The 27,029-nt window shown below is 55.1% G+C and overlaps 10 protein-coding genes and 1 non-coding gene across 11 annotated transcripts; 6 read left to right on the plus strand and 5 right to left on the minus strand.

The window, feature by feature from the left end:
• Positions 1-1,523: 1,523 nt before the first annotated feature.
• LTR77_003724 lies at positions 1,524-1,595 on the minus strand. Its single transcript has one exon. It is a non-coding gene; the product is annotated as a tRNA-Arg (tRNA).
• Positions 1,596-1,903: 308 nt separating this feature from the next.
• On the minus strand, positions 1,904-3,661 carry LTR77_003725 (uncharacterized protein; the record flags this gene model as incomplete). Its single annotated transcript, XM_064800980.1, has 1 exon — positions 1,904-3,661. One exon carries the CDS (start codon positions 3,659-3,661, stop codon positions 1,904-1,906), a length of 1,758 nt encoding a protein of 585 aa, XP_064660931.1.
• A 182-nt stretch (positions 3,662-3,843) lies between these two features.
• On the plus strand, positions 3,844-5,127 carry LTR77_003726 (uncharacterized protein; the record flags this gene model as incomplete). Its single annotated transcript, XM_064800981.1, has 3 exons — positions 3,844-3,944; positions 3,999-4,258; positions 4,304-5,127. The coding sequence occupies 3 exons, from the start codon at positions 3,844-3,846 to the stop codon at positions 5,125-5,127; spliced, it is 1,185 nt and encodes a 394-aa protein (XP_064660932.1).
• A 129-nt stretch (positions 5,128-5,256) lies between these two features.
• Positions 5,257-9,469, minus strand: LTR77_003727 (uncharacterized protein; the record flags this gene model as incomplete). The annotated part of the gene is made up of 4 exons (XM_064800982.1): positions 5,257-6,120; positions 6,564-6,657; positions 6,712-7,211; positions 7,271-9,469. The coding sequence occupies 4 exons, from the start codon at positions 9,467-9,469 to the stop codon at positions 5,257-5,259; spliced, it is 3,657 nt and encodes a 1,218-aa protein (XP_064660933.1).
• A 526-nt stretch (positions 9,470-9,995) lies between these two features.
• LTR77_003728 (uncharacterized protein) lies at positions 9,996-10,936 on the plus strand (the record flags this gene model as incomplete). The annotated part of the gene is made up of 2 exons (XM_064800983.1): positions 9,996-10,143; positions 10,212-10,936. 2 exons carry the CDS (start codon positions 9,996-9,998, stop codon positions 10,934-10,936), a joined length of 873 nt encoding a protein of 290 aa, XP_064660934.1.
• A 225-nt stretch (positions 10,937-11,161) lies between these two features.
• On the minus strand, positions 11,162-12,803 carry LTR77_003729 (uncharacterized protein; the record flags this gene model as incomplete). The annotated part of the gene is made up of 2 exons (XM_064800984.1): positions 11,162-12,516; positions 12,554-12,803. The coding sequence occupies 2 exons, from the start codon at positions 12,801-12,803 to the stop codon at positions 11,162-11,164; spliced, it is 1,605 nt and encodes a 534-aa protein (XP_064660935.1).
• Positions 12,804-14,562: 1,759 nt separating this feature from the next.
• Positions 14,563-15,923, plus strand: LTR77_003730 (uncharacterized protein; the record flags this gene model as incomplete). The annotated part of the gene is made up of 2 exons (XM_064800985.1): positions 14,563-15,177; positions 15,246-15,923. The coding sequence occupies 2 exons, from the start codon at positions 14,563-14,565 to the stop codon at positions 15,921-15,923; spliced, it is 1,293 nt and encodes a 430-aa protein (XP_064660936.1).
• Positions 15,924-15,952: 29 nt separating this feature from the next.
• LTR77_003731 (uncharacterized protein) lies at positions 15,953-17,243 on the minus strand (the record flags this gene model as incomplete). The annotated part of the gene is made up of 5 exons (XM_064800986.1): positions 15,953-16,266; positions 16,324-16,371; positions 16,422-16,830; positions 16,911-17,074; positions 17,192-17,243. 5 exons carry the CDS (start codon positions 17,241-17,243, stop codon positions 15,953-15,955), a joined length of 987 nt encoding a protein of 328 aa, XP_064660937.1.
• Positions 17,244-18,281: 1,038 nt separating this feature from the next.
• Positions 18,282-19,975, plus strand: LTR77_003732 (uncharacterized protein; the record flags this gene model as incomplete). Its single annotated transcript, XM_064800987.1, has 4 exons — positions 18,282-18,471; positions 18,525-19,269; positions 19,322-19,727; positions 19,781-19,975. The coding sequence occupies 4 exons, from the start codon at positions 18,282-18,284 to the stop codon at positions 19,973-19,975; spliced, it is 1,536 nt and encodes a 511-aa protein (XP_064660938.1).
• Positions 19,976-21,570: 1,595 nt separating this feature from the next.
• LTR77_003733 (uncharacterized protein) lies at positions 21,571-22,641 on the plus strand (the record flags this gene model as incomplete). The annotated part of the gene is made up of 4 exons (XM_064800988.1): positions 21,571-21,707; positions 21,759-21,825; positions 21,877-22,367; positions 22,422-22,641. The coding sequence occupies 4 exons, from the start codon at positions 21,571-21,573 to the stop codon at positions 22,639-22,641; spliced, it is 915 nt and encodes a 304-aa protein (XP_064660939.1).
• An 825-nt stretch (positions 22,642-23,466) lies between these two features.
• Positions 23,467-26,964, plus strand: LTR77_003734 (uncharacterized protein; the record flags this gene model as incomplete). Its single annotated transcript, XM_064800989.1, has 1 exon — positions 23,467-26,964. The coding sequence occupies one exon, from the start codon at positions 23,467-23,469 to the stop codon at positions 26,962-26,964; it is 3,498 nt and encodes a 1,165-aa protein (XP_064660940.1).
• Positions 26,965-27,029: the final 65 nt, after the last annotated feature.

Below are 27,029 nucleotides of genomic sequence, written 5' to 3' on the forward strand. Positions count from 1 at the left end.
GTGCCGCGGCTCAGGTGATGGTACAATGGCAGAGGCCGGGTGAGATGCGCCGTCGGCGCTGCATTCGGGGGTGAGGGGATCAGTCGTGTGGTATGTTGGGGTGTGTGTCGCTAAGCATCTGCAGTCTGATTTCGGTCCTGTGGCGATGTTGTCGAGGGTGCAGAGCAGAATGCGCCGGGGTCAGGTTGGGTCGCGGAGGTGCAATCTCCCTGTGGAATGCTGCGGGTCGTGGAAGGCGCGATCCTGATTTTGCTTGGCCACGCTGCGTCTTCGCTGCTTAAAGTCTCTGAGGCTTGGTCTACGGTGGAGTGAGGGCGCTGATCGTGGAGTGCATGTGGTTAGTGAGGGAGAGGAGGAGAAACAGTACAGAAGATCTTCGCCTGAGATGGCGCCTTCCTCGCGGCTTCTAGCGCAACAGCTCGGACCAGCACTTGCTTTCACAGTGAAACACCCTTCTTACGGAGTTCATATCTCGACCTCACGTTGGACTAGAGTGCTAGAAACAAGTTCCAACACATTGGCGGACACAATACTCTCTACAAACGGATACTTACACCACCCCAAGCCATGATAGTAGCACAACCTTCAACCGCCGCCCTCGCGGCAGTCACCGGACATCCTTCCCATTCTGAACGCCGCCGCGTCGATCGTTCCTCTGACATGCATCTGCTCCGACGCCTGCCACAAGCAGATGACTGTCCGCTGCCCACAACCACCTTCTTCTCGCGTCATTCTGATGGCGCAAGCTATCTGCTAGTCTCGCTAGTTCATTTACTGGCATGGGAGGACTAGCAAAAGGTCTTAGAAAAAGACGCGCCGTCGAGCCAACTCCGCAAAGCAGCACTTCCAACTCCTTATCGCGGGGAAGCCTTCTCTGCATCCCGCGAAGGCGAAGCTCGAATCATGGCCGCCGCTGATCCTCTGGGATGGTCTTGGTATCTTGGAGGAGGAGAGGAGCTACCATCTGGATCTCTTAGCAACGTCTACGAGGAAGGGCATCAATGGCCTTCGAGCACAAGATCTGACCGGGGATCCTGCTGTGCAACGCAAGATAACCATCTCGCTTGGTTGGAGGTAGCTAACGGAGCAAAGACGCCCACGGTCTGGAGAGGTGAAGATACTACACTTGCAGGTAAATTTTCTTTCTACTTTTAATAACGGTATATCTCCAAGATCAAGAGTCCTGTTTGAACATCTTAAACCTTAACACCTACCCAAGGTATTCAATCAATTGCAAGGAGTCTTCTGCTCAATTGAAACACCTTCTGGTCAATTTTCGCCAAGATTGCTATCCCATTCCGTTCAATCTCGAACAAATAATGTACAACATGCTACAACAGTATCAAAGTATACCTCGAACGAACAGTAAAACGAAGGGACCAAGCTGGTGGCCAGCCGCGTTTATCATCTTGTGTGCCACTTACGTCTCTGCCCCTTTTGCTCAACCAAAAAGACATTTCCTCAATTTTTAACTGCCCGTTTGATCAAAAATCGAACAAAAAGATGTAATGCAACCTTTTCTCTGACCGTGCCAGGGGTCGAACCTGGAATCTCTTGATTCGTAGTCAAGCGCCTTGCCATTGGGCCACACGGCCGAGTTTGAACGGTTGGAATAGCCAGAGAACTGGACTTATGGAAGGAGGAATTTGAAATATGCATTATCTACCAACCGTCTTTTGTGCCGAGACGACGCCGAGCTAATGCCGGGCACATCCGAATACCTATACAGCAGATCATATTCGAGAAGCACGGAAAATTATAAGCGTGGAAACGTGCAAGTTGGCTGGGGAATTTTTGGGCTTTGCGCGCGAGGATTGCACGTTCACAGCCTTCAGAGGGCAAGTACAGCACTGCAGCAACGAATAGGTACGAGCATGTGACAGAGCTTCAAAATTTGAGAAGACTATCCCTCACTAATCCTAACACTCTTCCTCACAGCCCTCCTCGGCCGCCCACTCTCCGTAGTCTCCTGCACATCCGCCTTGCCGTCTTCACCCTCCTTTACACCCGCACCATCCTTCCCCTTCCCCTCCACTGGCGGCGCAGCATCCTTAACAGCCCCCCCACTAGCACCCTCGCCTTTCCCTTTAGCGATCTCATCCTTCTTCACCGGCGCCTTTTTGACAAACTTAACATTCATCCCCTTCCTCTTCTCCACCACCGACGGCACAACCTCCTCCACTTCCTCCCCAACCGCCTCCTCCTTGCCCCCCTTAACCGGCAACCGCAGCGCCAACCACCCCTCCGGTACCCGCCTACACCGTCCCATTACCCCCTCCATCCACCGCCTCACCTCCTCCTTCGGCTTCACCCACTTCTTCACGCACTCGATCAGGTGTTCGCGGTTATACGCCACCTCCACCATCAGCGTGACGGGCTGCCAGTACTCCACCCCGGGCTCGAAGAGCGCGGCGTCGGCGGCGGCGGAGCCTTTGCGAGTGACGATGAAGCTGGCGAGGAGGTGTTGCGGGGAGAGGGACTCGAGGATCGCGTGTTGGGGGAAGAGGAAGCGGTCTTCCGTTGCGCCGGGGGTGGTGAAGGCGAGGATGACGGGTTGGGTGGTGGGTTCGGGGCGGGGTGGGGTTGCGTAGGTTGGTTGTTGGTAGGGCTGGAAGGGTTGCTGGACAGGCGGTTGTTGGGGCTGCGGTGGCCGATCGTTCGAGCCGTCGTACTGGATCATCTCGTTCTGTGCCTCGCGCTCTTTAGCCGCCTGCGCCGCAGCTTCAGCCTCTTCGTCCTTCTTCTTCTTGTCCGCGATGCTTTTGTTCAAGTCGTTGATGTGTTTCTGGAAGACCTCGAGCTGTGCTTGGGTAGCTTGCCCGGTTGCTACTTCTTTCATTAGCGCTTTCAGTTCCGGATCGGTGGAGGCTCGAGTCGCTAGCATGCCAATGACGGGGTCCGAGGTCTTTTTGTCACCTTGTCCGGGTTGTGGTGACGCGGATGCCGGGGTCTGCTGTGTTCTCGCTACGGCTTGAGGCTGTGGACTGTTTGTCATACTTGGAGCTGGAGACGTCGCGTTAGTAGTAACAGCTCCCTGCGCCATCGTCTGCTGTACAGGTGGCAGCGGCCGATTCTGATAGTACTGGTTCTGCTGCCCTCCATACGTCTGCTGCGGCGTCGGTCTGTAGGGCTGCCCATACGCACTCGTCTGCGGCGGCGCATACTGCTTCACAGGCGCCGGCTTCGGCTTCTCTTCCACGTAAATCTCGACCTCGAAGATGTGCGGCTCGATACGTATCCTACACGGACCTTTGTGCTTCTGCCACTTGAGCTCGGGATTGTTGGGTGGTGGAGGCCGCGCATGCTTTCCTGACTCCGGCTTGACCCAGTAGCGCTCGAAGATGCCTTCGTTGATCCATTTCAGGCGGGAGCGGTGGAGGGAGGTCTCGAGGACGGCGGAGGATGCAATGCTCTGGTAGTCGGTGGTGGAGAGGTTGGGCGGTTGCGCTTCGGGGAGGGTTGGGAGGGGGCGCGTCTCGGATATCTTGGACGGCAACTTGTTGGAGCGCTTGTCGGATGTTGGTGATTCTGCTGTCGGCGACTGCACGGTAGACGACAGAGGTGTAGATGTCCTGGCCTTCTTGAGCGCTGGCTGCGCAGCCTTCGTTGGTCGTCCAGGACCGCGCTTCTGGCCTGCAGTGGGTGATGTTGCTTGCGCCATCTCGGTGAATGGATTTTGTGTTATCGTAGTATCGTCATGTTTGGGAAAGGAAGGATGCAGATGTTCAGAAAGGTGGAAGTGCAAGGCCCGCCAGATCGGTCTGGCCAATCAGATCGCTTTCACATGCTCACGTCAAACTCCACCAGATCATCTGCTGCCATCTGTTCTCCAACATCATCAAGATGGCCAACGCCATCGGCAAGGCTGCCATAGCGCTGGCGGCACTCGTTGGAGTGTATGGCTTGATTCTTGGTGCGCTGATGACACCTCGCTTGCAACGATTGTGAGCCATCTCATTCCATCTTGTCTCGACGCTTCTCCTGATCATGTGCCATAGCGCCTTATATGCCAACAAGATCAACACCCTCTTCTATCACGACATCAACAACCCCGAAGAGTTCGGGTTTTGCGAGAACCAAGTCCAGCCATTCAACATCTCGACTCCTGACCGCGAAGTACTGCATGCATGGCATGTCCTTCCCATCGATGTCTACACGCGGCACGAGAAGAACCTCAAGCTGCCGCCAGGCGACGAAGACTCCGCCACTCCGCTAGACCTCTTGATAAATGATCCACAGGCTAGAGTGGTGGTTAGTTGTACGTCCGTCCCTGCCTACCAACTCCTCCATCACGGCTAACCAGACCCTATCCTAGAAGTCCATGGTAACGCCGGCCACGTCGCCCAAGGCTGGCGTACAGACACCATCCGCCAGCTAACAACGCTACCGCACACACATGTCATCACCGTGGACTACCGTGGTTTCGGCCATAGCACAGGCTCACCGACAGAAGCCGGCCTGATCACCGACGGCGTGGCTCTGGTCAACTGGGTTTTACACGTTGCTTACATACCTCCGGAACAGATTGTCCTCATGGGTCAGAGCCTCGGAACTGCTGTAGCAAGCGCCGTGGGCTTGGAGTTCCTTGACCCAAAAAATGCGCTACATCCCGGCCGTCTTGGAGGAGCAGACGAAGCGTCGTTGCTCGCCAGTAGAGATCTGATCGATCGATCAACGGTGTTCGCAGGCATCGTGCTTGTAGCACCATTCGCCAATCTTCCCTCGCTGATGTTGACCTACCGCATGGGAGGCCTCATCCCTCTGCTTCTTCCACTGCGGCCATTCCCGGCGTTGGCGAAGATGCTGACGGATAATATGGTCGACAAGTGGCCTACTGAGGATCGTTTACGAGCCTACTACGATGCGCTTATTTCCCGGCCGGAGCTGCTGACAGCGCCAGAAGGATACAGCATGGGCTCCCTGCAGATCATCCACGGCTTCAACGACATGGATATCACGTATCGCCAGACCGAAATGATCTGTCGAAATGTGCTTGGAGAGGGGGAGAAATGTATCAACGGCAGTAGCGGGGAGGCCGTCTACTCGGTGTCGGGAGAAGGACGGCCAGGGTTGAGGTTCGAGATTTTTGGATACGGAGGTAGGAAGACTTCCTTTTCTGCTGTTTAGCAGTGACATCTGACTCCGATCTGCAGGACACAACCGCATCGTAACCTACAGCGTCGTATCCGCGGCCATCATACGAGCATTCGAGGGCCTCGTCTAAACCCACGAGACCTTGTCACTTCCACTCCGCCTTCACTCAACTTTCTCCTTCCTCCTCGCCGTCCCCGCCCCAACCAACCGCGCCACCTCCTCCGCCGTCGTCCCCCTAACCCTACTCCCCACCTTCTCCTCCCCCAACACCGTCCCATTCGCCACCAACTCATACACCTCAGCAATACTCCTAAAACTACTCTCCCCCGCCTCAAACCCTCCATCCGCCTCAAACGTCTCCGCAATCTCCCGCATCTCGTGCACCCACCTATAAGCCTTCGGACACATACTCGGCAGGCCTCTCTCCGCGCTCTGCAGACCGGCGGGGTTGAACTCGGCCATGGCTTCTTTGAGTTGAGGGAGGACGGAGAGGTTGGAGGCGGTGGTGAAGGATTGGATTGCCAAGGCTGTGTAGCCCTTGGAGAGGGAGGCGAAGCACATTTTTAGGCCGGTGGCAGAGCCGATGGTGGGGTTTATGTGTTTGACGTTGAGGACCGAGGCGAGGTGGGCGCCGGATGGGCTGGCTTCTGCGAGGGGGTGGGGACCGGAGAGGGGGATGCTGGGGCGGTACCAGGTGTTTGCAGCGTCATTGCGTGGAGAGGGAGGGGCGCCGATGATGCCGCCGTCGATGTAGCGGATATGAGGGGCGGAGGTGGAGAAGACGGAGGCGATGTGGCGGGCTGTTTTGGGGCTCGTGGCGTTGAGGTCGAGGTAGTAGAGAGGGTTGCTGCGTTGGGTTAGGGAGCCAGAAGATGAGACATCGATGATGCGTTGGGCGGTGGCGATGGCGTCTCGGGGTGGGACGATGGAGATGATGTAGTCGCTGCGGTTCGCTAGGTCGGTGTCATTGGGGACCAGGGAAATGTTGTTGTCTTTTGCTCGATTTTGAGTTGCTTGGCTATGAGTCTATCAGGATTCGTTCAGGTCTCAGGATGGCGATGGACTTGCCTTCTGTCTGAAGCATTCGTGATGACTCGAAAGTTGTTTGCTATCAGGAGTCGACCGATACCAAGTCCCATATCACCAATCGATAGGATGCCACATGTTGCTAACGGGGACGCCATGGTGTCTCTTGGTTGTGATCAATCTGTCGAATGACACAGTGGTGGAAGGCCAACTTTGAAAGCAGCGAGGTCGGAGACGAGCTCGAGCTCTATTTATCCGACTTCAGTTCAACCGTCAGCCTCAGCTGTATCCTTATGAGTAAGAGTCTTTTTGCATTGCAGCGCAGACTGCTTCGCGTGCCGCGGAACCATAGCAGATGCCGAACTCGAAAGCAGCCTCCAAGCAACGAGCGTTCATCCCAGCAGCGCCTGAATCCAGCCGACTGCCAGCATACAGATCGTTACTATCCACGCGGCAACACCAGAAGCACCCTGCACATCGTGTTTGATGGCTGCCCAGGCGATCATGAAAGCGAGGCTTCCAAGTGTAAAGAGGGAGCTGCATGGTACCAGTCAGCGTTCTAGTCAAGTCCGACGTCATGTTCCAACGAACCTAATAACCATCCAGACTCTATCCGGAAGGAACCCCTCGACCATGTTAATGCCCCAGCCTACACCGCACTGTAGCCGCCCGTTCCTCTTCGGTGATCGCAGATAGGTGATGCGTTCGCCATCGTAGTCTCCAGGGTGCTTGAACAAGTGCAGCAAATAAGTGCTCCCAACCGGCGGCAGCAAATCTCCAGGCTCAAAGCTGTAGTCGCCGGTGGACACAGGGGGGACGTCTGGGCACTTTCTTATGTCTGCGAAGCGATTCTGGTGCACCTCAAATTGGACAAATTCGATCGTGGTCAAGCCTCGTATTCGGAGGGAGCGCCACCAATTCCCGTTGACTTGGAAGTAGTGGTCTCGAAGTGAGAGAGCGAGGTCTTTGTCGGATCTGATCTGTGGGCCCATGTCGAGATGGGCGAGCTTGGGCGTGTGGCGGTCTTCGTTGGCGCAAACGAGAAGCCATGGTGGGTCTGCCAGCGGCGTGTAGCCGGGGTATAAGTATGGCTAAGTTGGAGTCTTTGTCAGCGTGAGCCTTGGGGGAGTTCTCGCTTGCGTTGGCTTACCCCAGGTGCGTTTTGCGGAGGCTTAGTACTATCGCTACTTCCCGTAAAGCTGGGAACTTGCGAGCCATAGCTTGACCGCGAGGTGGTCGACGAAAGTGTCCCACCTACCGAACTGCCCATGAAGCTGCCAGTACCATTTGAGCTCGAAGGGCTCGTGGGGCTATTGCCGCCGCCAGTCCGTGTCTGTGGACGATTAAGATATGCTTGGAGTTCGCGAGCTGCTCCCTGCCGCGTTTCGACGAAGTCATCATGCAATTCCTCGCCACAAGCACAAGTCCATCGTACCCGCTCTTTGCCCGGCTCCACTGGTCGTTCGGGGCCGTAGTTGCGTTGCAGCCACTTTACTGAGTTAAGTGCGCTGTTCGTGAGGCCTTCGAAAACGTAGCCCGAAAACGCTTTGTAGGTGCTTCTGGGGCGATGCGGCTGATGTTGAACGTTCCAGAGGCCATCGAGGTTTGTAGATCGTGACAAGGGCGAATGTTCTTGCTGGGGAGGTGGAACGTTTGGGTTGATCTTTGGCAGCTCGACTTTGGCATGCACTGGGGTATTGAACGGCTCGACTCCGGCATTCACTGGGTCATTGGAGGACTGGACTTCCTGAATGATTGTTCTGCCGGCTGGGACGATCCTTTCTCCGTTTTCGTCATTGGTGTGTGGCACCATGTGAGTTCCTTCTCCTCGATGGGCAACTACTGTAGATTCCTCTTGGCCAGCAGTTGACGTGTCGCCTTCAATCTTGCCAGCTGTCAGCGTTTCCAACTTTTCAAGCTCTTCGCAGAACGCCGCAACCCATGGATGTACCATGCCTAACGTCTGCACAGCAAGTTCTCTGCTCGCTTGTAGAGCAGAGAGATTTTGGAAGCCGCTGCCATGACTGCTGGTCCTACTATGAGCCAGGTCAGATTTCGCCTGGTATGTCATCGGGTGTTCCGGTCCCAGGATCTTGGCCTGCATGCGAAGTAAAGACTGCCATATCGCTTCGGCACCAGCGCTCGCAGGTAGACGTTTCGGCAGTGTCTGCTTTCGAAACAACTCTTGATTGGGTTGCTCGTCATCGTCGAGTCTGATGGATGATTGGAATGACAATGGAGAGATAGCAGTAGAGGCACTCCTCTTACGTCTTGGTGAGGTAATGGCTGATTTCCTGCCTTTCGACCTGGCCACGGTCGCTCTGCGAACAATACGCGGCTCTGCATCTGTGTCCGTTTCGTACGATTCAGTACTCATCACACGGAACCGACCGCCGCCGTCAGGAACTTTGTCGTCCGATGGGGCTTTGTTGTTCGCCAGGTGGTTATGAATAGCTGCCAGTATATCTTGTAAGTTATCTGAGAGCTTTTGCCCCTCCTGAGATTGGCGGTCCGCTGAATCCAGCAGGTCTATCAGTGGCCTCGGAGGATTACCATGCTCACCAGGTTGCTGCACGGCGCCGGAAGCTTGGCCGGGCGCTGTATTGCGTGCATCGAGACCAGCGCTGCTTGCGTGATCGCTTGTTGGGGAGGCGTCTGACCCTCGTGCCGTAGTAGTCGATGGAGACGAAGGCTGATGCACGCCCACAGAAGGCCTTGGTACTAAGACACCTTCCACCCTGCTGCTCGACGTGGAGACCGTTGACGGGTCCCTTCGTGGCTCGTATCTCGGTAGCGGCTCGTCGTGACTCTCATCTGCGGATGCTCTGCGAGTGTCTGCAGCTACAACCAATTCCGATGGCGCAGAAGTGTCGAACAGCTCTGGTACAGGCTCCGCAAGTTCTGCGACTCCCTGGATCTCGATACCATCAAGCTCCGCTATTGCCGGTCCGTTTTCATCACGTGCTTTGGGGTCAGGGTAGGATTCGATGTGATAGTCGATCACTTTTTCTCGGGCATTGTCAATATTGCTGCGAAAGCGGACATCTGCTCCCGTTTTGGTCTGTCGGAGCCAGGCTTTAAACTTGCTCGCCTTTTTAGCCAAGTTTCCGCGAGATTCGATCTTGTTGTCAGGAGGACCGTGTAGGCGCAGAAGCTCCTCGAGCAGCTTTCCAGAGAGTGGGAGTGTGCTGACGTCAAGCCATTGCCTCATGTCTGGAGTCTGTATGATGGGTAGCTGACCGGCAGTACCCTCCATGGATTTGTAGAGGTGCGAGTCCTTACCGCCATCGCTGCCAACCAGTGTTCTGTTGGTCGACCAGGAGTTGACTCGTGAGATCGCTGGTTCCATCCTGAGTTCGGATGCGCACATTTGGCCCAAAAGCTATTGCGATACCCTCTACAGGGACAAAAGGACTGGAAAAAGAAAGCTGAGGAGTAAGAAATTGAGGAGATGTTAGACGTCTCTCCATTCGACTCGGACGCAGCAATGCCTCGTCGCCTAAGTGAGGCTGTGTTGTACCTGCATCGGGGCTGGCGAAGCCGCCCTGGCGGTCGTGCTCCTGTCTTACCTTGTATACATTGGAGGACAAGCGGTGCAGATGTCCAGATGGCTACCGTTGACATGAGCGTCAACAGTCACCCAAACGCGTTATGATTAAGATAAGGAGATGAGGTGCAATTGTAACGAAAGGAAAGCAAGTGGCGCCTTTTGGCCAAGGCTGATGAGACTTCGAGGCCAGCCGTGGACGACGTCAACGTCAACAATTCCTTAACACTTACAATATCTCGTTGAAGCTTTCTCCATGTTGCTACGCTGTAGAGCAAGTTGCATCCCCTTCCGTTCCATTCCATTTGCGCTGTCTAGTAGTAGACAGATGGCCACAGTGCGATCTTCCCTTCCTCATGAGGACAGGACGGCAGCAGAACCTCGAGAAAGCAACCTTGAACCAGTCCTTCTTTCCAATATCCGACAGGTCAACGACACAATACGACTGCTCAGACTGACCTCAGTCGATCCTACTCGTACAGTAAAAGTCCGTCTCGCTCATAACTCCAGACCGACAGTCAACATTGCGCTGATGCATCGGCAGTAAAGTTCTTACCTGGGCAGTGGCTGGACACCTTCATCCCAGGCCTTCCAAAGGCCGGAGGCTTCACAATCACGTCAACACCAAGCGAGGCAAGACCCAGCGGCGGCCACCCAGGCCATATCGAGCTCGCAGTCCAGAAGAGTACCAATCCTCCAGCACAATGGCTGTGGCAGCCCAGTGAGGCCATCATGGGCAAGCAAATCGTTGTGAGAGTGGGTGGCAGCTTCACTTGGCCTCCTCCACAACTGGACACCGGTCGGATCAATCGTTTGGTCCTCATTGCGGGAGGCGTAGGAATCAATCCTCTCATCTCGATTTTCGGACAGCTCATTAGATCTGCTTCGCGGCCAAAGGAGATCCATTTCATCTACGGGACCAAAGCAGAATCAGAACTAGATCCACAGCGAATTTTGTTCTTATCTCGGCTCACGGATTTGATAGCAGCCGCTGATGATAGAAATGTCACGCTTCGGTTGTTTCTGACCGGTACTGGAGACGAAGGACGTATTGAACATGGTCGCCTCCCGAACAAGACATACGCCGGCAGAATCACCCAGTCGGAGCTTGTACGGGCGATAGACGGGTATGCAGATGACAAGGCTGGTCGATCAAACACCTTGTGCTACGTCTGCGGAGTGCCCAGAATGACGGATGAGTCTGTCGAGTTCATCTCGCGGCAGGATGGCATGGCTAAAGAACGTGTCTTGTGTGAGAAATGGTGGTAGACGTAGGTAAAGCCATTACCAGCTGGTACCAACATTCATGCTATTGTACATTAAGCAGTCCCTCATACTGATTCCTGTCTGAGCCAGCACAGCTGATACAACGACGACACTCATGATGCTCCTGCCCTCGCTATGCAGAAGTCAACCAATCCGTACCGACAATGCGCCCAACCAGCGAATGCAATGCAGACAGACAACACCAACACTACCTCCATCAACCTGCCATCAAGCAGCAATCTCATCCCACTTCTTCGCACACGTCGCCGGCGCAAAAGTATAACTGCTCCCATGCTCCTGCATCCACTCTCCAATCTTCTTCCACGGCATCTTCTTTGCCGCCCTGCGGTTCCTCGAAGACTCAACACCATCTTGCCGGAAGTGTTTGACAGCCCTCCGAAGCAAAGCAATATCCGCGCCCTTCCACTGCGGCTTCCGCACCCGCTCCCACTTCTCCTTCGTCAGCATGCGGAAACGGCCACGGAGGGTGGACTCTGCTTCGCGGAAGCGGCCGAGGCGCTTGATCTCCTTGTACGAGTGGCCTTTGTTGCGGAGGTCGAGGAGGAGGTCGTTGCGCTCGTTGTAGTCGCTTGACTGTTGGGTGGGTGGTTGTGCGGACGGACCATCTTGGTCGTGGTCGTCGTCTTCTTCAGCGGCAGGCCTGGTGGATGCTGAGCTCACGGAAAGACTGGTCAGAGGGCGCTCGATGTCTTGCGGTGATGCGCTGGCCGACAGCTCCGTAAGACGGTTGAAGTTGATGTGGTTCTCCGTGTACGCTGGTGGCATGCTCCAGTTTGTTGTTGGGATGGGACCAGCAGACAGGCTGTAAGAGTCCAGAGGCTGTGGGAAGAACTGGTAGTGGTCGGGATACGACAGGCGGCGACCGCGGATGTTCTTCTCCAACGCCGCTTGGAAAGGATTCGGAGTGAAAGCGTGGAGAACATGCTCGTCGGTCGTGCTGCACGCTGATCCCCGACGCCAGTCTGGGGCGATGGCGAAATCTGGTGGCGTGCCTGGAGTCTCATCCGTGGGGGAGGTTGCAGTGTCTGGTGGCGAGCCGGTGTACTCTGTCGGTGTCCTCAGCCACTCTTCGTACTCCAGCGGCTCGTACTTGGTGACATCGACTTCGATTGGAAGAACTGTTGGTGTTGAAAGAGGTGGACTCGTGTCAATCTTGATTGGGCCGGGAGGGATGGTGAGCGTGGAGGTTGACAGCTCTGATGACCGGAACGGATAGTACGCCGGTACATTCGACACTGCCGTTGTTTGATGAGGTTCAGCGCCCATCTGGATGCTGGAGAGGTATTGATCGTGGTGGAAGATGTTACGAGGATCGACGCTGGCGTCACTGCTGAAGGATGTCGATGCGGATGCGTGGCGAAGCGGATGGTGTGTGTAGTGCGGGTGGTCGAAGAGGTCAGCCTCGCTGCCGTGCGGACGAAAGACTGCGGACGCAGCAGGTGAACCGGCGCGATCGTCCATGGTGAAGATGCGTGGAGTTGTTGCTCGACGTGGTGCAAATCGATGATGGACGAAGCCTTGATGCGGGTTGAAGAAGACGGTCGGTTGCCCATTCACTTGCGCTTGAAGGAAAGATGGGAACGAGCTTTCCAAATTCACTCTCCGTCCATTCACCGACATTGTTGAAGGCCACATCGCGAGCAGGCCAGCGTGCGTCCAGACCGACTGTAATGCAATGCTCGATGACGCGAACTTTGCGGAGCGAAGCAGTAGTTCCTGGGGGTTCCCTGGGGGCGGTGTATGGATCAATGAGACCTGGAGAACCCGCAGCTCGTCCAAGGTGGACTATGGACAAGAGTGTCTCGGTCTCAATCAAGCCTTGAGGGGCTGGTGAAAGATCCCTTGCCATCCTCAGCTTTGTTCGACATGTACATGAAGCCGTAGCACTTACAAGATGGAGTATCAACAGCTTGACCGCAGCAGAGCCCTGAGTGGTGAAGATGAGATGCAGAGGTATGCAGGAGGTGCATACGCAGCAAGACACACCGCCCAGATATTGACCGATATGTGCAGGATCGAAACGATTGTATTAGGATATGACGCAAGCAAGAACGACGGTTGTAGCCACCAGTAACAAAGGAAGAGCAACGATTCGAAGAAGCAAGCCACCACCAATGCGAATATTACAAGACAGACAGGAGTGAGCCTCTTCCACTGAGCGGCGCTCGTCGGTCTCTAATATGTGTCTCACCTTGCCACACCTCTACCGAACGAGCGTGTTTGAACTTCAAAGAACGAACGCTCCCAGGAGATCAGAAGTCACTTCGGCACGGCCTACCGACCATGAGCTCTAGCCTCCATGGGGCGGCGTGCGGGTGTCAAAGCGGGAGGGTGGTTATTCCCCGGTCTGCTCTAGCATGGGAGCCGTGGGCTGTCGGTAATACTCATCAACGGCTACCGCTGTCGGTACTGAGTTGGCGTGAAGGACTGGCTGGCGATGTGGAGTTGAAGTGTTCGTTCGGCCTGTGCCGGTGGATTAAGCATTCGCCGTTGCCATCAACAGCTGCAGGTTGCCGTCCGATCATCTCCTGGGCCAGCATGTCAACCTGCGGGGCTGACAATGGCTGAAGAATGCTTGCTGGAGAAAATCCAGGACCCTGAGTGGAGTTGGCTCGAGAGTGCTAGAAGGAAGAAATCAGGCGCAGTTTAGATGACTGCTTGACGTCAGGCACGGTCTGTCCGACAAGACGCATCAACAGAGGGGTCTGCAAGCTGCGTTCGAGCTGCGGCATGCACCCTACCGACCGATGGGTGTCGCCCTGCCCAATGTCTGTGGACAGCTCGCTCCAGCACATCACCCCAGTCTTCATCTCCGTGGTGGCCAGTTCCAGATTCGCTCAGCCAACACTCGCTGGATCAACATACCAACGAGGTCTGAAACCTGGCCGCTGTCGCTGATTGACTGTGACGTACGTTGGCAGCAACAAAGAAATCTCGTTCTCTGCGATCTAGACGTCCAGGCAGGTACCCGTTTCGCTAAGGCTGTTTGAGCGGCAGCCGTGGTCGTGCAAACAGGGGAGTCGTGCATATCGCTCATGCAGAGGTCACGGCCCGGACCCAGTGACCTGGATCTCACATTCGCTACTGAGATTTGTTCTTGCAAAGTCTTGGACATACAGGGCAGTGTGACTGACGTTGACGTTGGGCGAGATCGTGGTGGCGGCGCACCAAAATGCGAACATGACTTGAAGTACATAGACTGTTGCAGCGTATTAGAAACTACGCCGGTGGTGATCGCACATCGATGGCTGCTCATGTCTATTTGCCTGGCATCAAAACGAGGCCGAAGTCTTGAAACGTCTGGAACGCGGTTTCGTTTTTCCGTCTTCTTGCGCACGTGACAGCCTCAATCCACACTTGCACGCTAATGAACCCCTCAAGACACGCCATCCAACACGCCACCGAAAGATGAATGGGACGAGGCTGGAGCTCCTCTCAGCCCGCGATCACTCCGCACCCCGCGTGCATGTGCACAGGTACTTCGTGGGGCTAGAACTAATGACTTCTGAGAACTGCCCGGCAGATGGGCTCGACCATGAGCCGTATACCGTTGTCAAAATGGCCACTCATGCCTCGCGACAGGAGGTCGCGCTGCCAACCTCACCACAATGGCTCCAACACAGTCTTCTGGAATCGATTCGGTTGTAATAGTTGGCGCTGGGCCATCAGGACTGCTTCTAGCCTTATGCCTTGCAGACCTGGACCCGAGACCCGAGATAACCATACTGGATGCAGCTGACACTTTGAACACCGCCCCACGAGCAACACATTATGGAACTCCAGCTATCCAACTCTTCCGGAAGGTTGGCATTCTGCCTGAGATCAGACGGGATGGCTATATTCCCTGGAACGTCTGCTGGAGAAAGCTAGATGGAACGCGCTTGGCCGGGCTAGACTGGACTGCGAATCATGAGGAAGGTCTGGAAGGCGATTTCATTACCGTGTACGCCGTGGGCAAGATGTGTGGACTGCTGGAGCGGGAGCTCAAATCACGAGCCAACATTAGCATCCGATGGGGAAGCAGAGTTACTGCTATCAAAAGTGGCTTGGGAGCAGAAGATCAAGTAGCTACTGTTCAGGTCGAGGAGAACGGGGAGACGAAGGAGTACTCGGCCGATTATGTTGTCGGTACCGATGGCGGAAATTCGACCGTGCGACAACTGGTATTCGGCAAGCGTAACTTCCCAGGCTTCTCCTGGGAGGAGCAGATCGTGGCTACGAATGTGAGTTCTTTTCCTTGCTCGCCCTTGAGCGCAGCATGGGAGGGATGATTGACTGACGTATCTCTTAGACCGAAATCGACCTCGATCAGTTTGGCTGGGAGGACTCGAACTTCATCATCCATCCAGAACACTTCTACATGGCGGCACGAATTGAACCCCATCCTGAACCGAAGAAGAACGTCTGGCGAATCTCCTATGGTGAAGTCCCAGGTCTATCGAACGAGGAACTCATGGAACGACTGCCGATGAAGTTCGAAAAATTCCTTCCCGGCAACCCAAAGCCTGACGAGTATCGCGTGCTCAATAAGTCGCCATATCGTGTTCATCAGCGATGCGTCGACTCCATGAGAGTCAATCGTGTGCTGCTCGCAGCTGATGCCGCTCACCTCTGCAATCCATTCGGTGGCATGGGTTTGACGGGTGGCATCGCAGATATTGCAGGCTTGTTCCAGTGTCTTGAGGGCATGTACAAAGGGGAAGCCGATCAAGAAATTCTCACCACCTGGTCAGATGTGCAGAGACAGAAGTATCGGGACATCATCAACCCTATCTCCACCGGCAACATTCGGAGGCTTTTTGATCAAGACCCAGAGAAGGTCATGGAGCAGGATGAGTTTCTGATAACATTGAAGAAGGCAGAGACAGATCCAGAACTTACGAAGCAGCTCCTCAATTCTGGCAATGATCTGAACTACGACTACTCCCAGCACTTCCGGAAGCGACAGAACGGCGGTGCTGTGCTTTGATGAAATATTCAGTTCAAGCGTCCGTAGCTCTACTCTACCTTAACTTTGCCCAACGAACTTCCATTCTCCTCCGCAAATAACCTGAAAATACTCCTCGACTCCTGCTCCCTGCACATCGGAGACTCTACCGCCCGAGCCCAGATATCGTCCATGACAGGACCAAACATCGACTTCGCTCCAACTTCCTCCATCAGCTTCGTCATCTGGCGAGTAACGCCCTGTGCGAGCTCGACTTTGAAACCGCCCTTAAAGTCTCGCGATGCTGAGGAGTTGGCGCAGACGCCCTTGACGGGGTTCATGTGGATCGAGTTCCAGCATTGGCCGCTGCTTGCGTTGATGACGTCTGTAAGGGCGTTAGCTGTTGACGCAAGTGTTCTTCAAGTGGGTGTTGCCGACTCACTGTTCAGTGTCTTGGGATCAAGCCCAAACTTGAGTCCAGTATTCATGCCTACATACGATGGTTAGCAGTGAGCCATCCGTTTCCGCATATGTTTTCACCTTCACACAAAGCAACATAACTGCAATAAGCAATGTAATTGTTAATCTGCTTCGTGGCAAGACCAGCCCCAGACCCGCCGCAAAGAATCAAGTTCTCAGCCTTGCCCATAGTCGACATAATCGGCTTCGCCTTCTCGAAGACATCCTCAGGTCCACCAACCATGAACGTGAGAGTACCAGCATGAGCCGGGGGGATGCCCCCTGAGACCGGAGCATCGAGAAATTCTGCCGACGGGACCGCTTCTTGGACCTTCTTGAGGACTCCTAGTGATGCTGTTGCTTCGATTGTCGAGGTCTCGAGGAAAAGTTTCTTGGAGTCCTTGGAACAGCCGGCGAGGAGTCCAGTGGATGGATCCAGGTAGACAATCTCTACGGCTTTTGCGTTGGGAAGAGATGAGATGATGATGTCCTGTGGTCTTTGATCAGTGGTTGCTGCGATTATCGGGACTATGTTGGTGGTCTGGATGCTGTAACAGCACACATACATACACATTTCTCAGCAATCTCCTTTGGGCTTTCCGCCGTCTCAAGGGTACCTTCGATGGTATTGCAAAACTCATCCCGGGCCGACTTGTTGAGCTCACACACAATCATTTTGGACGAGGAGGGGATCTTTTGTCGAACGTTCTTCGCCATGCCAAACCCCATGTTTCCTAAAGAGTAACAGGGTCAGCAAGTGCCTCAATACAATAGAAGAGTTCAAGAGGTCTCAAGGCGCCACATGCAGTGTGTCCGTGTCTCGGAGAACTCTTCTTCCCATGGGTACTCACCCAAACCGATGAAGCCATATGTGGCATCAGGAGGTCCTGCTGTAGATCCCATGGTGTTGAGTTGTGGTTGTATGTCTCAAAGACGCTGCGGCTGTTTGTAAAGTTGACCTGCTGTTTGACCCTAGTATGCTTGAGCCAGGGCAGGAGTTCGTTCGTCTCCGATGTCGTCGATATTGTTGTCCCGGTCTTCTTGTGGGTCCCCGCAGCACGATCCTCGGTCAAGGTGTTCCTTCGTGGTGTTTACCTTTTGATGATTGTTATTGGGAGTGTTGGTCAAGGTGGAGAGGATCAACTGAATGAGATGTAGATTTAACAGCGCTCCTTCTCCAATGCCCCTTCTCCAAATCGACAGTATCTCGTCACGACTGACGGCAGAGAGTTTTTGCATCGTTTTGGATTGCTTCAGCAATAAATTCCCCTAATAACGACCCTCAAGATAGTTTCGGACTCTCAAGAACGTTTCGAGGACACTCCGTGACAAAGTTATTCTACAAGTCCTCACGATGATCTACTGGTATGATCTCGCTTCTGAGGCCGAATGTCTGGCCAGCTCATGAATCTCACTCAACCACTTCCTATCTCCTCTCCTCCCTGCCCTCCCAGTTTCACGACGAACACAACGAACGCATGATGAACACCAGGCCATCACTTGCCGTAGAGAACCCCAACAACCAGGCCAGACAATCAGCCGAAGATCTGGCAAAGTTCTGCCTTCGTCGGCAACCAGAACTCCCACAGCTCCACAATGTCGCCCCACACCCCAAGAGGAACCTCACGACGACCAATGCAACTGCCGAAGACGCCTCTTCGCGTCGCTCAAGCCAAACATCGGCGTCCAGACGCTCGACGGTGGTTTTCCGTTGCCATATCTGGAAACATGGCACACCACCTGAACGGCTCTGTTGCGGGATTGATGATTTGCACAACTGCCGATGCCAACGTCCTGCCATGTGGTTGATGGTAACCAATGGTATGTAAGTCAGGTAAGCTCGAGGTAAGGTTGTGTTCAGACTGTCGCGACGCACTTCTTCGTCTTCCTACATCCGTGAACTGTGAAGGTCAACCCACGACAACGCCTAGCCATCTCAACATGGCAGTCCTCAAGCCCGACGTCGACACGTCCGAGTCCGCAGTCGTCCAGCTCATCAAGGCGCTGCGGACGTACTGGTTCGCTGTCATACCCGCCGTCTTCATTCTCCGCTTCTTGTACTACAAGTACTCCTCCCCGCTGCGCAAGTACCCCGGCCCCTTCCTGGCCTCTGGCAGCCGAGCATGGAAAGGTAGTCCTCTCCGACCCTCCCCATCCACAGCTCACGACTGACCTCTCCTCCAGTCTGGTCCACCTACAGCGGCCACACCGAGCTCGACCACATCGCCCTCCACGAACGCTACGGCCCCATCGTCCGGATCGCCCCTACCGAACTCTCCCTGGCCAGCCCCAATGCCGCCCGCGAAGTCCTCGCAGCCGGCAAAGGGTTCCACAAGACCGACTTCTACGGCGTCTTCCCTCCGCCAGAGAACCCAGATATCTTCACCGAGACCCGCGAGGCTGTGCACGCCGTTAAGAAGCGGTATGCCAGCAACCCGTACAGTATGGCGACGATGCACCAGATGGCGAGCTATATCGAGGATACGGAGAAGATGCTAGCGAGCAAGTTTGATAAGATGTGTGAGACGCAGAATCAGTATTGCAATCTCGGGGATTACTTGCATTATTATGCGTTTGATGTGTTAGGAGAGATAGCTTTCTCGAGGAAATTCGGCTTCTTGGAGGCTGGCTATGATATTGAGGGCGCCATCAAGACGATCGATGATATGCAGTGGTATGATGGCATTATCGGGCAGATCCCGGAATGGGACTTTGCGTTTCGCAGGAATCCAGTACGGAAGTATCTGCCGGGGCTGGACACAAAGCAGTTTTTGATCACCAGAATGGCGGTGCAAGAGATGGACAAGAGGAAGAAGATGGGAAAGCAGTTGGAAAGGAAGGATCTGCTGTCGCAGCTGTTCGCAGCGCATGACAAGGCCCCGGATGCGTTCAAGGAGGGCGATGTCTTTGCCGTGGCACATGGTGCTATGTGAGTATCTTTCATGTTCGAGGGAAGAACAGAACACTGACCGCATCTCCAGCTTCGCCGGCTCCGACTCCACTGCCTCCACGATGCAGTCCATGTGCCACTCTGTCCTGCGCAACCCAGCCATCTACGCCAAGCTGAAGCAAGAAATTGATGAAGCTGCGGCGTCCGGCAAGCTGTCTGAGATGCCACAGTGGAGTGAAGTGCAAGCTCTGCCTTATTTCCAAGCATGTCTGAAAGAAGCCATGCGTATCCGGCCGGCTGTTGGCTTGAACATCACCCGCTTGGTCCCACCAGAGGGCTGCGAGATTGATGGCACATGGTTCACAGGCGGGACCAGGGTTGCGCTGAATGGCTGGGTGCTGCATAGGAATGAACTGTTTGGGCCAGATCCGAAGGTGTATCGGCCTGAGAGGTGGCTGGAGGGAGACGCGAAGAATATGGAGAGGTTCATGTTTCAGGTGAGTCTTGCTTCCAAGCCATTATACGAGTATGCAGCTGACAACCTTTCAAGTTCGGTGGCGGAAGCCATCTGTGCATCGGCAAGAACCTGGCTCTTCTGGAGATGAACAAGACCCTTCCCCTCCTGTTCCGTGACTATGAGTTCGAGCTGTTGAGGCCCGAGGAAGACTTGAAGTATCATTCGACGTTCTTCGTGGTTCAGGAGGGTCTTGAGGTGCGCATATCAAAGCGAAACAAATCGGGCTGAGCAGTACGTTCGTATTAGCGGTTTAGCAAGTAAGTCATTATGCACCAGGAGCTCGAAGTGCGAGAGACAGCAGTGTACGCCAGTTCCAGGTACCTAGGTATAATGTGAGCCCTCAGAAGCTCAGTGTTTCGTTGCGGTACCGCGAGCAGTGCAAAGCTTCTTCCCACTTCTGGCCCACCCTCTTTGTAGTCTTGCCGGACTGCAAGCCTATTGATGTTGTGCTGGAGCTTGCTTACTTGTCATCGGGCTGGTAAGGGGAGAAGGTGGTGAAGCTCAGATGAGGTGAGGTCGTGATGAAGTGAGGTTAGAATAAGCGTAAATGGACCACACTTCATTCCCAACTTGCTTCGTATGTTCATCACCTACATGTAGGCAAACGACCTCCATCAACTGTGCGACATGAGTTGAGCGCGATTGTAGATTGTTGACCTACAACCTCGAGAATCCTCTTAACGAAAGGCGAAATATGAGCGAGACCGAGCAGCGCATGCCCTACCTACCTCATGGTCGCTTGCCGATTTTCCATCTGGACCACTGGCTCCTGGGGCGAGTAGATGGCACGCCGATGAATTGAAGTACGAAGACGGAGTGCTATGGCGACCTCCTCAGGATGTCGTGAAGATGCATGAAGCTGGCATTGACCTGTCCAGTCACAACGGCCATGGCAAGATGCTTTGTGCCAGACCAGCATCACCCGGCCCTACCATAGTATACTTGGTTCAGAGGCGGCGGTCTAGCTTGTCTGCCTTTCGGATTGAGGCAGGTCGAAGAAACCATGAAGGTTTCCATTGCTCGTTAAGCCTGCTCCAAGCGAGCCGCCTCCGAGGAGGAAGAGGAGGCGGGGTTGTTAGATTGGACGCTGGATGCCGCTCCTTCGGTTGCGCACACAGCGCAGCAAGAAGAAAGGCAAAAGCAAAACCCTCCCGTGACTCCGTTATCTGGTGGTTTCCAGCTTATCATCATTTATCACGATCTCAACAGCCCTTGAGCGCTTGTGCTGCGATCGGATGATGAGGACCTGCGCGCGGAGGTGGAGGCCGACAATGCAGGTACCAAGGTTTTCACAGGCGCCATTGAATGCACTGTGCAATGACGATGCAGTGACGGTGCGTTGTTGGCCCCGAACATCTACATACCTTCCTACACCGATGGGTCGCAAAGATTTGGCTTGCAGTCAGAAGCAGCTTTGCTCGCCGGATAAACAGCAGGTGAGGTCGTAGGTACGAGAGAAGAGGTACCGCCGAAGCAGCTTTGCAGTGTTGCAGCACACCTCCACGATCGTCACCTCGCAGCTGACCACTTGGCGTGGGAGCTGGATCTTGCGTGCATCGTCTGCTATACCACGTCTGGTTACGGCCAGCGGCAACACGGCCCATTTCGTAGACAGTGCTGAAGTCCAAAGAGTCGATTGGTTGCGGGAGTGACGATTGGACCCCGCTTTCCCTCAAGCTTGCTTTGAGAGCTCTTGCTGCCTGCCTCCTCACTGCCACTGACGCTTTCATTCCTCCTCTCTCTTCATCACCACAACCTCTTCCTCTTCATCACTCACATCCGCACCGCAACACCTTCTCAAGAACACCAGCACTACCGCAATCATGATCGTCGACCCTGTCGAGGCCTTCGCCACGGCGGTGAAGCACTCCACCAGCTCCAAGCACACCAGCTTGCCTACTGTGGTCCCAACTCTTCCCGAGTACCAGACCGCCGACGAGACTGGCGAGCGGACGCTATGGTACGTATCTTCACACCTGCATTAAATACTCCGATACTGACGATGATGCAGGGTCGTCTTCGTTGTCATGTTGGTCTCCATGATCGTCTTCGTCGGCATGGCCTGGAGCGTGCCAATGGTGAGTGCTTCACGAGCGAAGCTTTGTACCACCTACTAACACATGCACCAGTCTAAGCGTCTCTACCACATCATCACGACCCTCATCGTCACCTTCGCCGCTCTGTCCTACTTCGCCATGGCCAGCGGCCACGGCATCGGCTACCACCACGTCGTCGTCAAGGAGCAGCACAAGCACGTTCCGGACACCGAGAAGGACATCTACCGCGAAGTCTACTGGGCCCGCTACGTCGACTGGTCTCTCACCACCCCGCTCTTGCTCCTCGACCTGTGCCTTCTTGCTGGCATGAGCGGTGGCGCCATCCTCATCGCCATCATTGCTGATGTTATCATGATCTTGACCGGTCTCTTTGCTGCCTTCGGCTCTGAGGGCACTCCCCAGAAGTGGGGCTGGTACGCCATTGCCTGCATTGCCTACCTCGTGGTCATCTGGCAGCTCGTTTACCACGGCCGTGCCTCGGTCTCCGCCAAGGGTGGCAAGGTCGCCAACTTCTACGCTGCCATTGGTGGTTTCACGCTCATCATCTGGACCGTCTACCCAATGTGAGTAATGACCGAACACTCCTCATCTTTCCTTGTATACTGACAGCCGTGCAGCATCTGGGGTATTGCCGACGGCTCCCGCAACATGGACGTCAACGAGGAGATCATCGCCTACGCTGTGCTCGACATCCTCGCCAAGCCAGTGTTCGGTGCCTGGCTCCTGTTCACCCACGCCAGCATCCCGGAGACTAACGTCGAGCTCGGCGGCTTCTGGTCCCAGGGTCTTGGCTCTGAGGGCGCCATCCGCGTCGGCGATGACGACGAGGGTGCATAGATTCCCCCTACCACTCGTCATCGCGTACTGCAGAGGCAGCTACGCGGTCGGAGTACGGAGGGTGAAAGCGAAGACGAGGAGTTGTAGTGGAAGTGAAGGGAGAGTTGGGTGGAGGTGGAGGTGGATCGGAAGGGAGGCGGCACGATCAAACGAAAAGCACGACATGGCACGGTTGAAGCATGACTTATGCTGGCCTTGTCACTGACGGGAGGGCATGTTATCTTTCTAGCGAGTACTGTCCTTGGCTTCCCCGATGCAAGCCATATGGCTTTGTAAATTTACTATGCTGTCGCGTAGCGTAATGCATAATGGCGAACCGGCATTGTCTTGGGAATTTGATCTCCTCTCACACACCTCTGTGCAGTCTCTCTGGTTGTTGGCTTTGGTCGCCTCCGTAGTAGAGTCTTTGTCATCGTGGAGAAGTCGACTCTTTGGATGAAGACCAGTAGCATGATAGTGAACTAACAAAAACCACCGAAATTTCGACTAGATCTGTTGTCCGCTCTATCACATCTACATAGCATGCTCGTATATCATGTGATGCCATATCTCCTGTCGATGCAGGCATGATGAATAAACGTGCACAAGCCTTTAACACGTGCAGCTCTCAGTCTCGAACCTCACGCCAACGAACCGCGATCATCGGGCGTTCCACCACTCACGAGCAAGGGACCATAAACACCCCTGCGGATGTACATGTGAACTCTACCTGACGTTACTCTCCTTCGATCGACCTCACTCTCCTTCATATCGAGCAACATGTCAAAGCGGCAACGACACGTCTTCCTCCTAGACCGGTGACGCAGCAACTACTAAGGACAGGCCATGTCCAACGATGCCGGCAATGTGATCAACTCCGCCGATTCGTCAGCACGCAACGCGCTGGATGTTGGTTTCGCGAGTGTCTCTAATGGACGACATGGCGAGTCGAGCTCGATGGCGGAGTCAAGGAGTTCGGGGAAGAGGAGTGTCGGGAGTTCGAGCCGGGGACAGCAGCAGCAGCAGCATCAGGAGGATCCAGTGACGCCAGAAGAGCGAAGGCAAAGGGCAGATGGAGAGGGGAGCTCAAGAGGCAGTGCGGGACATCATGCGCGGAGGTCTGGAGGCTTTCTACTCGACTCCGTGTTCGCGAACGGGTCGCCCAAGGGGCCACAGGACACGCGTGGGAAGAGGAAGGCTCAAGATGGGCAGCTACGGGTGGACAAGAGACGGCAGCAGGCTCAAAGCGTGCGGTCGGCAGAGTCTTCACTCCGTGGCTCGCCGCTGGCGAGAGAGGTGTCGGTGGACGGTAGCGCAGAGGTTGATGGGATGAGGAACAGACAGTCATCGCGACCGCGACCGCAGAGCATGGACCCCGCGCAACTGGTACAGATGGCGTTGAGCTTGAGCGAGAGCCGGAAGAGGAATGTGAGCAGTTCATTGCAGGTGCCGCTGCCGGCCGCGAATAGGGTTGTGTCGATGCCGGTGTCGAATTATGGGACTGTACGGGCCAGTTCGGCGGCGAGGAAGAGGTCGAGTCAGATGAGCGATAGTCGTTCAAGGTCGAATGCTTCCGGCGCTGGAAGAGGATCGGATGAGCTGCCTATCGTTTCGAGCCCGGGACCGGACAATGTGATGTACACTTTCACCCCGGCGACGCTGTCAAGGGCGGAGAAGGCGAGGAAGTACTTTGAGCTGGCTAGCGAGCATCGCAGACTGCTACAACACCTACCGCCTCTGAAGCCTGATGCTTCTGCGCCTGGCAACTTCACCTTTGAGACGAAGAATCAACCTGGATCGAACTTTCCTCTGATACGTCGTGTGACGTCCTCCGGAGAGGAGAAGCATGCTCTTGGACGGGAGTACAATCCTATACAGGCACTTCGAAATCGACGGGTGAGGATAAGAGAAAAGCGGCCTTTTCCTGCTCCTCCAGACAGCTGGGCTAATCCAGAGGGTGTCAAGAGATGGGTCGATGATGTTGAAACGGCGACCGACCACCCGCAGTACAGGGCAACTCCGGACGAGGCTCAAATACCGCGCTACGAAGGTGATGATGAGACGATCCATGGGCGCACACAACAAGGCGCATCCGGCCACCGCAGGACTGATACCGTTGGCTCTGTGATCACTCGACCGGAGAACTCTTGGACGATAGAACCGACTGAGCTTCTCGCTGACACGTACTGGACTGAGAAAAGTGACAACAAAGCTTACATTGAGAACCGATTTGGCAACAACATCTTCCCGGATATTGAGCGACGTAAGAGTACTGATACACCCAGGATCAGCGTCGAGATGCACCGCGGAAGGGATGAGCATGAGGCTGCTGGAGTTGAAAGTGAGGATTTTGAGGATTCTGGCAAAGCTTCGCGTCGACGCAAACTATTGCTGCCGCTGGTGTCGAGCGGTCGGGAGCATCAGCGGAAGAACCGAAAATTGCTCTCTCGATCACCTAGTGAAAGCAGCATGTCGAGCACAGATGGCAGGCGTCGAAGCCGAGAGAAATTCGAGAACATTGGCCCGCTGGAACGACATATGCAGGATCTCATTGCGAAAGATGAGCATGGCGAGCTGTCTTCTCCTGATATGGTTTCGCCAGATCATTGGGATCATAAGCCCATGCAATTCCCGCGAATGAGTACGGATGACTCGTATCGGGACTCGCCGCCGGGTCGAAGCAGCGGTCGGGATTCTCTCGACGTACCGCGCGACCTTCATAGGCGGTCAAAATCTGCTGATGGTAGAGTCAACTCGACGGATCAGAATGTGTTTGCGGTTGGGGACCATCGACCTTCTACCTCTTACCCAGAGAAGTCGGCGTCTAGCAGCAGTCTGGAGAGGACCGGTACACTGGACAGTCGCCGCTCGCTTGACGCACCAAGACCACAAGGTTCGAATTTACCAGGCTTCAGGTCTCGCAGCAAAGATCGGAATATGGTCGATCAGCTGGACTTTGCCGCTGCTACTCCAACGAACCTTGAACCGATTATGAGTGGAGAAGGCTGGCGGCCAAAGACAAGTCAGGACCCGGAGCGGCCTATTGATCTTAGGCGGCATAAGACTGGCGATAGCTTCTCAGGAAGCTTGCACCGGCTGGATACGAGTGCTACTAACAGTACATTCTCTTCTGTTAAGGACCCTGGTTCGTCTGTTGGGCGATTTCTGAAGGGTGGGCGAGATCGGATTGGAACGCTGGTTCGTGGTGAGCGATTTCGAAACAAGGAGAGACCGGACACTGGCGTAGCAGAGTCGTACAGAGCTGCTTCGGACATGTCTGATCTTGAGGATGGGGAAAGTGGCTCTGCTGGAAGGTGGAGGAGTACCGATTCTCCAAACGACTCCAGCGATGTCAGTCCCCGTGCATCACTGGACCGAAACAGGACGAGCCAGAAGATCCAGCTTCCGTCATTCGCGTCTACGCGGGGCAGGCGTGGTGTGGTTCCTGGGGCGCCGATTACAGCAAACACGAATCCCTTTGAGCGCACCAAGAGCTCGCAAAGCGACAGCAGCAAAGGCCAAAAGCTCCCACCACCACGCATCAACATCCCGGAGGAAGACAGCACCCGGGATGCAGCACCTCCGCCAACGACCATCAGATTCGACACCACACCACGCAAAAGCTACGGCGATCTGGGTCTCGATGCCTCGATGCCCTCTGCGCGAACGATTTCTCGCTCTCCAGGCCAGCGACACTGGAGCATCTATGACCAAGCGCAGCCCCTCCAACCCGCTAATCGCAAGATCACCGCCCGCGACATTGCCGGCGTCCGCGCCCTGCTCCTCTGCTCCGGCATCAAAGCCCGCGAGATCCAACGCCGCGGCAACCAGCCTCGCAACCCTGCGCCTGCCGAACTGGCCCAAGCGGCCGAGACAGCCAACAAAGGCGTCCCCACCGTACCAATCAAAGATGAACATCTCGAGGCCGCCCGCTTGCTCTCCGATCACCTCACCACCGTCTTCTCGAGCTTCGAATCCGGCCTCTCACACTTCCAAACCACTACTGCCCGCAACCTGGCCTCCAGGCTTGACACCCTGCAGCAGAAAGCTTCCGATCAACTCACCACGCACGTCCACGATGCTTCGGATGAAGCAGATGCTTTCATCGTCGAACTCACGACCAAGCAGCCGCAGCAGACTAAACGGGTCGACGAGGCGGTGGACACGATGGTGAGAAGGCGGCGGAGGCAGTTTAGGTTGCTTCGGCAGGCAGGGTTCAAGGTGCTGGAGTGGGCGGTGCTGGGAGTGATGTGGTGGATTTGGTTCATGGTCGTTGTGTTTAAGTTTGCGAAGAGGATGGTGGTTGGGGTCGGTAGAGGGGTGAGGTGGTTGTTTGTGTTTTGATTACGGGTGTGACTTTAGCGAGGCGTTTTGGGCGGGATGTGAGGTTTGGAGGTTGTGCAGTGATG

Source organism: Saxophila tyrrhenica (assembly GCF_035928015.1).
Source record: "Saxophila tyrrhenica strain CCFEE 5935 chromosome Unknown scaffold_5, whole genome shotgun sequence".
NCBI lineage: Eukaryota > Fungi > Ascomycota > Dothideomycetes > Mycosphaerellales > Extremaceae > Saxophila > Saxophila tyrrhenica.